The sequence below is a fragment of the Lonchura striata genome, chromosome 8, assembly GCF_050655825.1.
Source record: "Lonchura striata isolate lonStrDom1 chromosome 8, ASM5065582v1, whole genome shotgun sequence".
NCBI classification, from domain to species: domain Eukaryota; kingdom Metazoa; phylum Chordata; class Aves; order Passeriformes; family Estrildidae; genus Lonchura; species Lonchura striata.
In genome coordinates, this window is record NC_140710.1 from 24105151 (window position 1) to 24118511 (window position 13361).

At 45.4% G+C, this 13361-nt stretch overlaps 1 protein-coding gene across 1 annotated transcript in view; it reads right to left on the reverse strand.

The window, feature by feature from the left end:
• Positions 1-11167, reverse strand: part of COLGALT2 (collagen beta(1-O)galactosyltransferase 2) — a 44342-nt gene extending 33175 nt beyond the window's left edge. Inside the window, exon 1 of the mRNA XM_021525121.3 lies at positions 10870-11167. Coding sequence (XP_021380796.3) covers positions 10870-11105 — 236 coding nt within the window. The 5' untranslated portion in view covers positions 11106-11167. The remainder of the gene's footprint in view (positions 1-10869) is intronic.
• Between the last annotated feature and the right edge of the window lie 2194 nt (positions 11168-13361).

Below are 13361 nucleotides of genomic sequence, written 5' to 3' on the forward strand. Positions count from 1 at the left end.
CTGGCTCATCCAAAAATCCAGATGGGAAGTTTGTAGGCTGGAAGTACCACTGACAGCAGCTCAATTCTTGCTCTGTGAAACAGAGCTTCCTTCAAGGCTCAGGTATTAGCCAAAAAACCCTGGCAGCAGCCTTTGTTTGTATTAAGTCAGAGCAGAGCTCTGCCAGCAGACGGCCATGAGCTCACTAGTCTAAAAAACATCTCATTGACAAGAGTTTTTGTGGAAGCAGTAACTTGTTTGTGTGAAAAATAAAGGGAGAAGGGGGAGTGAGTGTATGTTAGGAGTGATAAAACATGTACCACAAACACACTCAGTAACTTAATATCCATTTAAAATTACACATAATTTCCATTTAAATTCTGCTTAAAGTAAAAAATTGAATTTAAAAGAAATCATAAATTAAGAGACAGTATTCAGCACCAGTGACATTTTCATATTCCAGTCACACACCCTGAACTTACTTCAGACTGGTGTTTTGAAAAATGAGTGCAAGCATAGTCTCTGACAGCCAGAGCCACAGGAAGAAAATATTTGAGGAGGCAAAAGATCCAAAAGCAATTATTATTCTCTACCAACCAATGTAGAAGAGTCTGGGTAGGCTTCTCCAAAATCATGGAGCCCATCTCATAGACAAATAAATGGAAACTCCATCCAGAGCTTCATACTGAAGGAGCACATATCATCTGGAGCAAACACCAGCAGCATCCAGAGACTGATTTATGGGAGTGACTCAAGTAATTCTAAGGGAGTAAGACTGGGAAAAATGAGCACAGTACTGGGCTACTGCTCTGTTGTTGCAAGAATTAGTTGTGCTAAATCAGATACAAATGGCCCAGAGCACATACAGTGCTTGGTCCCTAGCAGCAGCTGGCTTTTCTAAACCTCCTGGGCCTGAATAACCTGCTCATATCTCAGTCTACAGCAGTTTGGAACTCCAAATCCCAAACCTCACCTAAGCTGTGTAGCAAAAGTGAACAGAAATTATTCACCTCTAACAACAGCCCACTCCCATCTGAAAGTGCTGAAGGAGTTGGGAGCCAAGCCAAACTGGAGAAGCTATGGAGTTCCAGGCACTAAAAGTATGGAACTGTAGCTCAAGGACTTCCAGAAACCCTCTGCACATGCTGAGAGAAAAATGCCATCCAGCCAGGTCAACACCAATCTGCTTCCCAACTCTGCCAGCATGCAGAATCCACCAGAAAATAACATCTCCGAATCTTACTCCTCACCACAATCCTCTAAGGAACCCCAGTTCAATCCAGAGGCATCACAAGGTCACGTCAGACACTCCACTATCATCAGCCCCTTCCTCCATCTGTACATCTGCAGAAGTAACCAGAGTTCTCAAAGTCTTCGCACTCCCAAAACCTAATTTCAATTTAATCCCTTGGGCAGCAAGGGATCCTGTCCATAACACAGGAGATTATCCAACCTTCTCCCTACTGACACCACTCCTCCTCCTGACTTCTTAAACCTGTACAACCCACCAGTAAAACAGACCCTTGAGTATTTAGATTTCCAAATCTGAAAGCTATTCCAGCTATTTCTCCTACTGGTAATTCTAGCCAGTTGTAGCCAAGAATGAAGGAGAAATAAAATGCAGGCCAGCAGTTCCTGAAGACACTAGAACTCCTTTTAATCCTTTAGTTTACAAAAAAGAGGAATATCTTGCCTTTTACTGTTTTTCCAAAATGAAAACATAAATCTTTACCCTAATCATGCAGTTCTTACACTGACATGTATTTCAAAGTCTTTTTTTAAATTAGGATTTTTGTTAGTCTAGTGTAGTGACTTTTGCATGAAACTGCTGTGCTTTTCACTGAACTGTAAATATTTTTGTCATTGTCTTTATGAGTTGAGGTGTTAATTACAAGTTCTGGTTAGACTACGGGAATGTATTTGTTGTCTTCATTTAAGAAGAAGAATTTGCAAGAGTAAAAACACACCCTCAATGAACCACAAGGGGGGCTCCCAGCATTAAGGTGCAGTGGCCAAGGACACACTCTGGGACACCCCAAAGAAAAGGCCAAACAGCTCCTTGGAGCAGTGCTGCCAAGCCCAGAGCTCAGCACCTGCTCTGCTCCTGCAGCACACCCCGAAACACGTTTCACTCTCACTCACACACTTTGTTTTCTGGTTCTCTTTTTGATGAAAAGAGGATGCAACATCCCTGCTTCCTCACATGAGCTGGGGAGTGCTGGTGACTAATGGAGAGGGAAGAGTCTTGCTGCAAAGCTTTACAGGTCATGTTCCTCTTTGGCCCTTAGACATAAACTGTGGGGACAGAGCAGATCTCTCACAGCTTCTCCTCTCCAAAATCACATGTCCTAGCTAACATCTTTTTGTGACTTGCCTGAAGCAGGCTTTTGGTTATCCAATGATACAGCAGTCCAGCTATAGGACTTAAATTCACTTGGCTGAAGTCTGGTAGGGAATAATTCACATGTCTGAGCTAAGAACCAGAGGAAAAAATCAACCGACCAACAAAAAGGGTTTACATTTGTCAGAGTTTTAACATTTACCTTCCTTGTCACAATAAGCAGTTCAAAGTAGAAATGCTGGAAAATAGCCTTTTCCTCCAATCCTGAAATGGTTTGGGTGAGAAAGATCCTTTAAATGTCACCCAGTCCAACCTCCCTGCAATGAAGAGAGACATCTTCGACCATACCAGGTTGCTCAGAGCCCCATCCAACCTGACCTAGAAATTTCCCAGTACCTTGTAAGGACAAGAATAACTAAAAGTACTGAGGAAGTAACTCAAATAAGAACCTTAAATTCTCATCCTAGCCCCACAGGTACAACACAGCACCTATTTTAAGAGCAGATGTTGAGCTGCTAACTGAAGGTTCTGACCTGCTAACTGCAGAGATAAGCACCTGCTATCAGCTTCAGGATATAAACTAACCCTTCAGAGGTAATACAACCTCACTGCTGCCACTGGGCAAAATTCAAACCAGGCTGCAGCCACACATAACCTTCCCTCTGCAGAGACATCAAAGTGCAAAACTAAGCAAACAATCCTTTTAGAATCAAGGGAAGCCTGTACTCTGTGTGAGGAAAGGAGGAAAAAAAGCATAATTATAAATAATGTTTTTCTTCCTTACAGGAAAAAAAAAATCTTTAAAAAAAGCAAAACAAAAAAAAATCCAACAAAAAATTCCCTCCTGGAGCTGAAGCGTTACAAATCGAATATGAAAAAGCTTAAATGAGCCCTACCATGGCACTGTAGTGCCACATGGACTCCCTCTATCATCTGCTTCAGCATGAATTTAGATCCTCATGAGCTCCAGGGGGACAGCCTCAAAATCCTGCTCCAGATCAAGATCTGCTTATCTTTATAAAAGGTGTTACATGTCATTCATATCAGTCCATGCAAACAGAATGAAAGGTAAATAGCTGGAAATCTAGTTTTTCCATGTATTACAGCCACTCAGGCACCACAGATCATACAAAGCTCCTATCGATTTTTTTTATGTTTTAATAAATTCCTGGGAAAAGAGCAAGGACAGACTTTGGTGAAGGCATATTCCCAAAACAACACTATCAGCTTTCATGCTCAGTTTTACCTGATTCTACAGTTAGTTACAAGTTAGAAAGGGAAAAAAACCCACTTGACTACTTAAATAGTTGGTCATAATGAAAGCAGCCTTCACTTCTGAGTAAGATTTCACTTCCCAACATGTCTAATAGCTACCTCAAATAAGAAACCACTTCCCTCACAGAAATATAAGAAATTCTGCTTTATAGGCCATTAGCATAATTTCAGTCCTCTACAGTGAATTCAGTCTCTAGTACAAAATGTAGCCTTTTTTAGCAGTGCCACAAAGAACAATGTGTTATGTTGCAAAACTTTACCACAACCAAAGTAGTTCACAGAAAACTTTAATGACTGAACTCCATTTGAAAGTATATACCAGATCCATAGTGACATAGAAGTTTAAAACCAACATGTTGCTATTAGTCTCCCTGTCAACTTTTCCAAAAAGAAAACTGGCATCTGTCCTTGCTCTGGCCCAAGGACACCAGATATAAATATACAGACAAATGCATGTGCCTGCACACACAACCAAAACAAATCATTTCATGCTTAAAATCTGGATTCAGGCACTATATGAGGCAAATTGTACACAAAAAAAGGAAAAAAGAATTGTGTTTTTCTTAATTGATGAATTTATTAACAGTGCCACATACCTGTATGAAAGAACTGAGCATTCTACAGAAGAGGGCAAAAAATCCACTTCATCGAGAACACCAACATTTTTTTCTTCCTATCTTTTGTTACCCCGAAATTTTGGTGCATGTGGGTCCCATTTAGCTGTAATCCACCCTTGGCCATAAGCACCATCAACATGCACAATGCTCGACCAGAATAAAGGAAATGAGATGCACAGAAATAGACTGCAATAATACCAAGTCTGAGACATCATCCCACAGGAAGGAAATTCCAGGTTCTGACAGACAGCACCCCACATCACCTCAGTCCTCTCTCGACCCTGCAGCCCAGATGAGCCTCCTGGAATGAGAGATGGCAGCAGGGCTGGGCAATGTTCTGCACACCATGTGCATCACAGATCTGTTCTTAGAGAATCTTGACCCAGTGCATGAAGACTTTTAGTCCCAGGGGACTCAGATAAATAACGGCAGCTATGTGATAATTTATGTAAGAGATCAAAAAAGCCTTTCCATCTCTGGCTCAGCACAAATCCCTGTTTTGGTGCCCTCAGGAAGGGCCCTGCCAAACCTCCCAGGGACTGATCCCTCTCAGCTGCATTCAGACACCTGGGGTCCCTTCCTCAGGAATCTGATGGGCAGTGACCAGGCAGCTCTCTGAAAAGATGACATGTTCCATTTAACAGAAAATAGGAAAGAAAAAGGAGAAAAAGTGGTTGGAACAACAGCCTTTATCCCAAAGGTCTGCCACCCTCAGCCCACATGGTGAAGGTGGTTCAAAAGACAGATCAGTGCACAACCTGGGCAGCCTGGACTGGATGAGGAATCTCAACCCTGAGGGAAAGACAAGTAAGGGATGAAGTGGGATCCTTCCCTAGGCAGGAATGAACTAGATGACTGCTTGAGGTCTTTTCATCCCTACTTTGTACATATGAAAAGAGACAAAAAAACCTAGATCTTCCTGACCTTTGAACATATCCAAAGGCTTGTCATAAACAACAGCCTCTGCTACCCTGCTTCTTTTGGGCAACAGATTATTTTATTAGATTCCAGTCTCTAAACCCACAACCTGCACTACTACAAGGCACTAGGCAGCCTATGACACAAGGGACAGACACAGAGATAAAGGGTAGACCCCTGTCTCAAAAGATGGGTGCCAAAAGATGGCAGACAAAATAAATTCTTGCATTTCCAGAGATACAGACCATACAGAATTCAGATGTAAAAAATGATTAAGCAAACACACACAATGTACTATGCTCACTAGTGTCACAGAACTCCTACGCATTTTAAGACATCAGTTTTATGGTATTATCCCTGTACCTCTGGAGGGCTGTTTATTCATTTTATGGTGATAAGGAACTATTTTTGCCTTTTTTCTTTTATGCCAATATTCACACTGCTGTCTCATAGACCCCAATATATAAAGTGCGGGTCAAGATGGTCTTTAATGTAATCAAAAAAAGCACACACAGCTCACGTCTCTTTTATGGCTTCTCTGCAGAATTGCAGCTTTTAGCTGAAGAGTGGTTTGTGTCTTGCCATGCAGGCCTCAGCAAGGCACAACAGCAATTTTTGACTTCCCTTTAAATGTTTCTACTGAGTAATTACATGTTGCCATTTGCTTCAGTTTGTCAAGACTGAGAAGAGGGAGAGAAAGCCAAAGGACAAAAAGAAAAAAAAGTTATTATGGATATTGGGATGGGAACAGTTCTTTAGCCATCCCTGTTTTTCCATTTTTCTGCACCTTGGTGTAAAAATGACCTTAGCAAGAAAGCGTTCATAACTGACATTTCTTGATTCCTCTATCTCCAGTCTTGATAAATTCAACAATCTCGTGTAGGTTACTTCACCCTTCTACTCCTATTTCCCCAGCTAAAAATTGGAATATTTACTTCTTTCTTTTGATGCAGTTGTCTAAATGCAAGTTCTTTGGCAGAAAGGCTCTCTCCAAGATCTTGCACAACAGAAACATCACCTGAATTGCAATTCCAAAGCCGTGCAAATCCCATCTCACTCTTGCCCCCTCTTAGTCTATGACTGTTATTAAAACTGCATAATAAATAAATTTAAAGTATCTACAAATGGGAAACTAAATCCCACTAAAATTTAAATGATGAGCCAAGTGAAAAGTCAGTTAATTTGTAAAACCTATGTTTTAATATTGCCACATGGAAGTCACAGCACAGGTGAGCACACCTGAAATGGATGCAAAATACCAGTGGACAGAAGGAGAGGCAGAGCCAGCAAACTGGAATGTCAGCATTCCTAAGTGACTAATAATGACCATGAAGATTAAAGTGACCTCGCTGCTCAAATGGAGGCAAGGACAGAAAACACAGGGTGTCTGAAAGCCAACACTTCCCTGAGAGTAATAACAGCCATTAAAGTTTTAAATGATCCCTGCATCTCACTGGAGTTTGAATTTTGTATGTGGAATTTTTTCACATTTGAAAAGTAAACCACTAAAGAATAAGAAAATGCTCAGATATCATCAGCTAGTTCCAGTCTAATAATACATAATTATGAAATACAATTATTACACTGATCTCATCAGCTTCTATTTTTAGCTTCACCCAGTTCTTTTAAGTTGAAACTATTCTCTCACTGGAGCTGTGTTACAGTACATCCACTCATCTCTCAGCTGGGATTTATTCCAGCTTTCCACCTGTCTCACTGTTCACATTATCATTTCTGAAATGTAAGCACACTCTGATCACCACAGCAGATTTTCAAGCACAAAAGGACCTAATTACTGCTCCCAAACACCAACCCATTTATGCAGGCATTCCATCCCCAGGTTACTGAGAGAGGAGAGAGCAGATGACCCACTAAGGTGAAGTGAATGATGAAATTACAGGCAACTTTCTTTGCTATACCATCACTTAATCTGAGACTAAGGAAGGTGTAAGCCAATGTGATAAATTGGTGAATACACACACTTTTAGGCTGTCTACTGCAGCCAACATGAACCTTCCTGACAAGCAAACACTCCCTACCTGTAACTGACCACTCTCAAACAGTCAGCACTGATAAAGCTCAAAACAAAACCCCACAGCCTTGCCCACTAAAAAAAAAGAGGGTTGGGGCATGCTGACTGTGTAACTTCTGGGTCATTTTTGTCCAAGATAAAGATCTCTTTCCCTCCCTTTGCAGTTCTGCAAGCCCAGCACAAACAATGCTGTACACTTTCCCTGGGAGAAGCGCAGCATGTTAGAAGAACCATTATGGCTATAAAAAAGCTGGACTCAGGTCCAACAGCCAGGTTTTTTCTCTAGGCTCTCTCCTGTTGAGGGCCCCAGCCCATTTCCCACAGGGTGTCTGGGCGCTCGGAGGGGACAGCTGTGACCCTTCCTCCTCCACAAGAAGGGACAGCTGTTCCCTCAGCACTGCACCTCCATGGCGACACGGTCTTCTGTGGCCAAACAGGGGAGACTGCCATTCCCACTGCGCTGGCCGGCTCCAAAGGCTCCCAGGCCACCGATGGCCGAGCCCATCCTGGGAAGCTCAGCGGGGCCAGGACAGAAACCTGAGCTGTGCCACAGAAATCCCAGCGCGAAGTCACCCGCACAGCCCGGGATGACCCGGCCGCCGTCCCGGCAAGGACAGCCGGGTTACCGCAGGCCAGCGCCGGCCCAGCCCGGGCACTGCCTGACCGCCGGCAGCGGAGCAGCAAGAGGGGAAGGAAGGTTTAACTGCAAGGAAATGTGTAACTGCAAGGAAATGTTTAACTGCAAGGAAATGTTTAACTGCAAAGGAAAGGTTTAGCTGCAAGGAAGGGCTTAGCTGCAAGGAAGGGTTTCACTGCAAAGGAAGGGTTTCACTGCAAAGGAAGGGTTTCATTGCAAGGAAGGCTTTAGCTGCAAAGGAAGGGTTTCACTGCAAAGGAAATGTTTAACTGAAAAGGAAAGGTTTCGCTGCAAAGGAAAGGTTTAGCTGCAAAGGAAGGGTTTAACTCCAAAGGAAAGGTTTAACTGCAAGGAAGGGTTTAGCTGCAAAGGAAGGGTTTCACTGCAAAGGAAATGTTTAACTGAAAAGGAAAGGTTTCGCTGCAAAGGAAAGGTTTAGCTGCAAAGGAAGGGTTTAACTCCAAAGGAAAGGTTTAACTGCAAGGAAGGGTTTCACTGCAAAGGAAGGGTTTAGCTGCAAAGGAAGGGTTTCACTGCAAAGGAAGGGTTTCGCTGCAAAGGAAGGGTTTCATTGCAAAGGAAAGGTTTAACTGCAAAGGAAATGTTTAGCTGCATGGAAGGGTTTAGCTGCAAAGGAAGGGTTTCATTGCAAGGAAGGGTTTAGCTGCAAGGCCACGGCTCCTCCGTGCCAGCTGGCCCCAGACCAAATGGCCTGCTTGGCTCATTAGGAGCCAGCAAGTCCTTCCCAAGCAGAATTAAGTCATAATTAAGACCAAAGGTAAAAAAGGAACACAAGGCTGCCCGGCGGACATCTTTTGCTCAGTATCAGGGTAACAAAGTTTGGGATTAATTGATACAGACTACACAAAGGAAATTCAGTGCCTGCTTCAAACTCATTATCTCTTCACCCATCTTTACTGTCACTCATAAAGCTTCCCCCCAGAAATCCGTCAGAGAAATCCCCTATTCAATTTCAGCCCTCCAGTTACGCAGAGAGCATATGGGAGCTTGAGAGATGATTTCTGGTTTTAGTTTTCATTCTCAAGATCTATGGTTGGGCATTTCAAAATGCTGACTTGCGCAAGGAAATGACTCAAGAAAATGACTTAAGAAAATTACTTGCTCAAGAGAAAAAAAAGAAAAAGAAAATAGGATATAAGTGGCAATGGAAGAATGCAAGTCCATGACAAACACCACTCCCCTGCCCTCTTCCCCAAGCTATCACAGTAACACAGGGACACAGGTAAATCTTGGAATTCATCTGTTGACAGGACTCTGTCTGAAACACAAGATGCTTCCAGAAATGGACTGAATGGTTTCACTTGTTCTCAAGAGACTTTACAGATATCGTATGTGAACTTGCTCTGAGTGGGTACTTTGTGTCCTGAACATTCCCAGCTCTGGAAAACCTCAGGCCTTATTGAGGAGCAACCAAACCTCTCCAAGGAACCACTGCCACCCCACAGGCACCTCTCACTCCGTGGCAACTCAGAGCATCCTGAGAACTCCTCTTCTAGAGGCTTCAAAACTTTTAGTAATTCTCATTTTACAGATCTTGACATTTTCATCAGAAGATTTTCCAGTTTAGCCATGCCTCTGTCTGTGTGCAATCCTCTTAAAAAGGGAGTGATTTCTTATAAGAACCTTACCGTATTTTAAGTTATGTTAAAATAAGTCCCCACAAATACTTTCACACAATATTGCAGAGACCTTAAGTCTAGTGAGGATAGTGCAAGTAATGTACTGAAAAGGTTGTAGAGCAAAGCAATTATCTGCAGGACTTGAAGCCCTCCCCACAAAACTTACTCTGCACTTGTACAGCAAGAGGCATTTTGGGGTGTGCTCTGCTTTGGTGACCAGCACTGCAATTACAGCTCCTGTAAGTTTTTATAAACACCAAGCTCAGCTGAATCACAGGCCATGTGGGGTCTGATAATATCTGTTTTTATACACATCTGCTATGACAAAATCTCAACTGGCAAAATTCCTGCTGATACAAATGAATGAGGAGTCACACATCTACACAGAGAGGAATGTGAATTTACCCACTGCTACACACTAGCTTGTGATTCCACACACTTGTGCGGCATTCTGAATTCGGCCTGATGGCACAACTTTCTTTGTACACCTGCAACACGAAAAGAAGGGGGAAAAAAAAAAAGATCCATCCACTGATGTTCTGCAGAGCCCTGTACTTGGAGACAAATTACAGCCATGTTACTGAAGCACACACAGAAACATCTGTTTAATGACACTTCAGTGATGTGACTGGGGAGGTAGGTCCTCCCCAGTCCCTTGAAAGTAAAACAAAACTTCGCTGAGTTTACTGAAGCACACACAGAAACATCTGTTTAATGACACTTCAGTGATGTGACTGGGGAGGTAGGTCCTCCCCGGCCCCTTGAAAGTAAAATGAAACTTTACTGAGTTTTTAAGTTAACACGAGTCTCACCACGGACTTCAGCGAACTTTGGATCAGGCTCTACAGAGAAAAAAGAAACTCCGTTTGGGGTTCTTCCAAGCCATCCTGTTCCACTCAAGACTTATGTCAGGTTGAAAGATTATTTTTTCCTTTGTCTCCTCGCAAAGGCAGATTGAGCAGTTCCCAAACTGCTCCAATTCCTCCATCCCGACCCCTGTTTGGCCGCCGCAGCTGCCCCCATGCTGCGACTTCTGAATACATCTTTTAATCCATCTTCCAGCCTCCAGCCTGGCAACAATGCTCCTTTCAATGCCCACCAGCAGCCACCCAGCCCGGCCGCTCTCCAGCCCTGGAACATCCCCACCAGCTCCCACAAAGCCCGGGATTTACCAGCCGGGAGCCGGCCCCACGCTCCCCGCCGGAGTTCTCCGTGCCTGTGGATTTGGACACATGCTCCGGCGGTGAATGTTCCCAGGCTCCAGGCCAGCCCTGCTGGGATAACTCATCTCCCTGCGGCTCCCGGCAGAGCCACCGCGGAACGGGGCCGAGCCCTCCGCGGCCGCCCCAGCGCAGCCCCGGCCCCGCGGCGGCCGCTGCCCCTCGGCGCTGCCCGCAGAGCCGCCTGTCCCGCAGCGCCCCCGGCCCTACCAGAGCGCGATGCGGCTCTTGGGGTAGCTGAGCCTCTCGATGCAGCCCAGGACGTGCGGCAGCGTGTGCGCGGCGTTGCGGGCGATGATGGCGAGCAGCACGGTGGGCTGCAGCAGCGCCGACTCGGGCAGCGCGGGCTGCTCGGGCCCCGGCGGCTCGGGCGGCTCGGGCGGCTCGGGGGCGGCCCCGAGCAGCGGCGGCAGCAGCAGCAGCAGCAGCGGCGCGCCCGCAGCCATGCTGGGCGAGGGGCAGCCGCGGAGCCGCCGGCAGGCAGAGCGGGCTCCAGCCCGGGGAACGCGGGAGGAGGCGGAGAGGCGGGAGGACGGAGAAGGGGAAGGAGGAGCCGAGCGGCGCCGAGCCCCGGCTGCCCGCCCCGGCCCCGCCCGCAGCCCGCGCTGCCCCGCCGCTCCGGGTGCCGCCCGCTGCCAGCCCCGAGCCCCGCCGGCTGCGGGCAGCGCCGCTGCTCGGCGCCCGCGGTAAAAGCTGCGAGCCTCCCGTTTCTCCAGCCGAGTTCTGGGCTTTAAAGAGGCTTTCTCTAGTTGCTGCTAGAGCTGAGATGTCCCTTCTCGAGGCTTAAGTGAAGATCTCGCCCTCATCCTTCCCACACAGGTAGGGAATTAAAGTAACTTTGAGCTGTCGTATCAGGATGTTTTGGCAAACATCCGCGGGGTGTCCGTACGAAGCAGCCGCACACCCCACGCCCGTCCCACGCTGCAGGAGGGATGCGCTGTTGTAGCTCAAGCATAGCTGAAAGATTAATATCGTAGAGTCACAGAAAGGCTTGGGCTGGAAGGGACCTTAAGGACAATCTCATTCCAGCCCCCTGCCATGGGCAGGGACACCTTCCACTGTCCCAGGTTGCTCCAAGCCCCATCCAAGCTGACCTTGGACACTTCAGGGATGGGGCAGCCACAGCCTCTCCGGACAAACTGTGCCAGGGTCTCACCGCCTTCGCAGGGAAGAAATTCTTCCTAATATCTCATCTAAATGTATTCTCTGTCAGTTTAAGGATGTTCCCCTTACATCCTATCACTATCTGCCCATTTAAAAAGTCACTCTCCCTCTTTTTTATAAGCGCCTCTCACATACTGGAAGGGACTTAAAGGTCTGCCTGGTGTCTTCTCCTCTCCTGGCTGAACAACCCCCGCTTTCTTAGCATCTCTTCTCTGAAGACACGAAATACAAGGAAGATTTTCCCTGTACTTCATTGATTTACCCACCATGGAAATGTTCCCGTGAATAGAACAATGGCAATTTAGCATAAAAATATATAAAACATATTCCAGCAATTAAAATTATTGGGTCACGATCTTAAAAGGGGCATAGTAATCATAGTTCTCTTAGAAGTTAATAGGATTTGGGCATGCTAGACCCTTTTCAAGATGAAATCTCTAATTAACTCCAAGGACACCATCACAGCATATTTGGGTTTACTGTGGGTAGGAAGTTTCTCCAAGGTGGGCAGACCCACTTTGAGCAGGTGCTACTGTTGGCTGTGTGCTTGAAACACTTAAAAAGGAGGAAACCTTTAGCAATCAAACAATTGTTTAATTATTCATAATCTCATTGTGAATAGTTTGCATCCAGGTAGTATGTATATATAAATATACACACATACATGATATAGAGAGAGTTAATGTTTGTTTCTCTTTGCTTGTAGAACCTAATTTATCACGCACGCCAAATTACATTGTCTCAGTTTCCTGATCAGATGACTTCCCAAAAAGGATCAATCTAGGAAGCTTCAATAAAGAATCTCCAGGGGTCATAGAATCATCTGCAGTAAAATTTGTGCCCATCGTCCTGAACAATTACTGCAGATGTGCTCCTCCTGTTTGCCCTTTGCGATGCCTTTATAATTGTCCTTCTAGAATGATACATTAATGAGGCTTTTCTGTGATGGTTAGTTTGCCACATGTTGCTTTTATGCTTGGATTCATTAACCAAATAGAAGGAGCAGCTTTGCAGCCTGGGTGAGGTGATTAGAGTTTCACAGGAACCAGCCCAATCCACACGCCCGGAATTCTGCTGCTGCCCACGGACCGCTCACTTTTGGAAGGTGGGGACTAGCACTGCCAAATGTACTTGATGTGGAAGGCTGGAAGCTGGCATTTCCCATCCACTGGACATTCAACTGGGTCACAATCCTGATTTTAGGATGTGTCAGCAGAAATAAGCCCCTCCTCTGCATGCCTTTGCCAGAACTCTGAGTGTGCCTTTACCCTTTGCTGCTCTTATGTCCTCAGTGAAATCTAAACTACTTTCAGCTCTTTTCAGACTCCTCTCTTCTTTTTATTTTGTGAGTAGCATCAGAGCCATAACAATTTGCTGGGGGCAAATGAAAAGAATCCAGCAGCATCCCAAAGCCAGTGATTCACTCTCCAAAGTGACGTTCCCTCGCTCACACAACTCCCTGTGCTGGCTGGCTGCCGTGGACCACAAAAGAGTGAGAGCAGCAGAAGCCTGAAACATGATATTGTTCTTCCATGCAG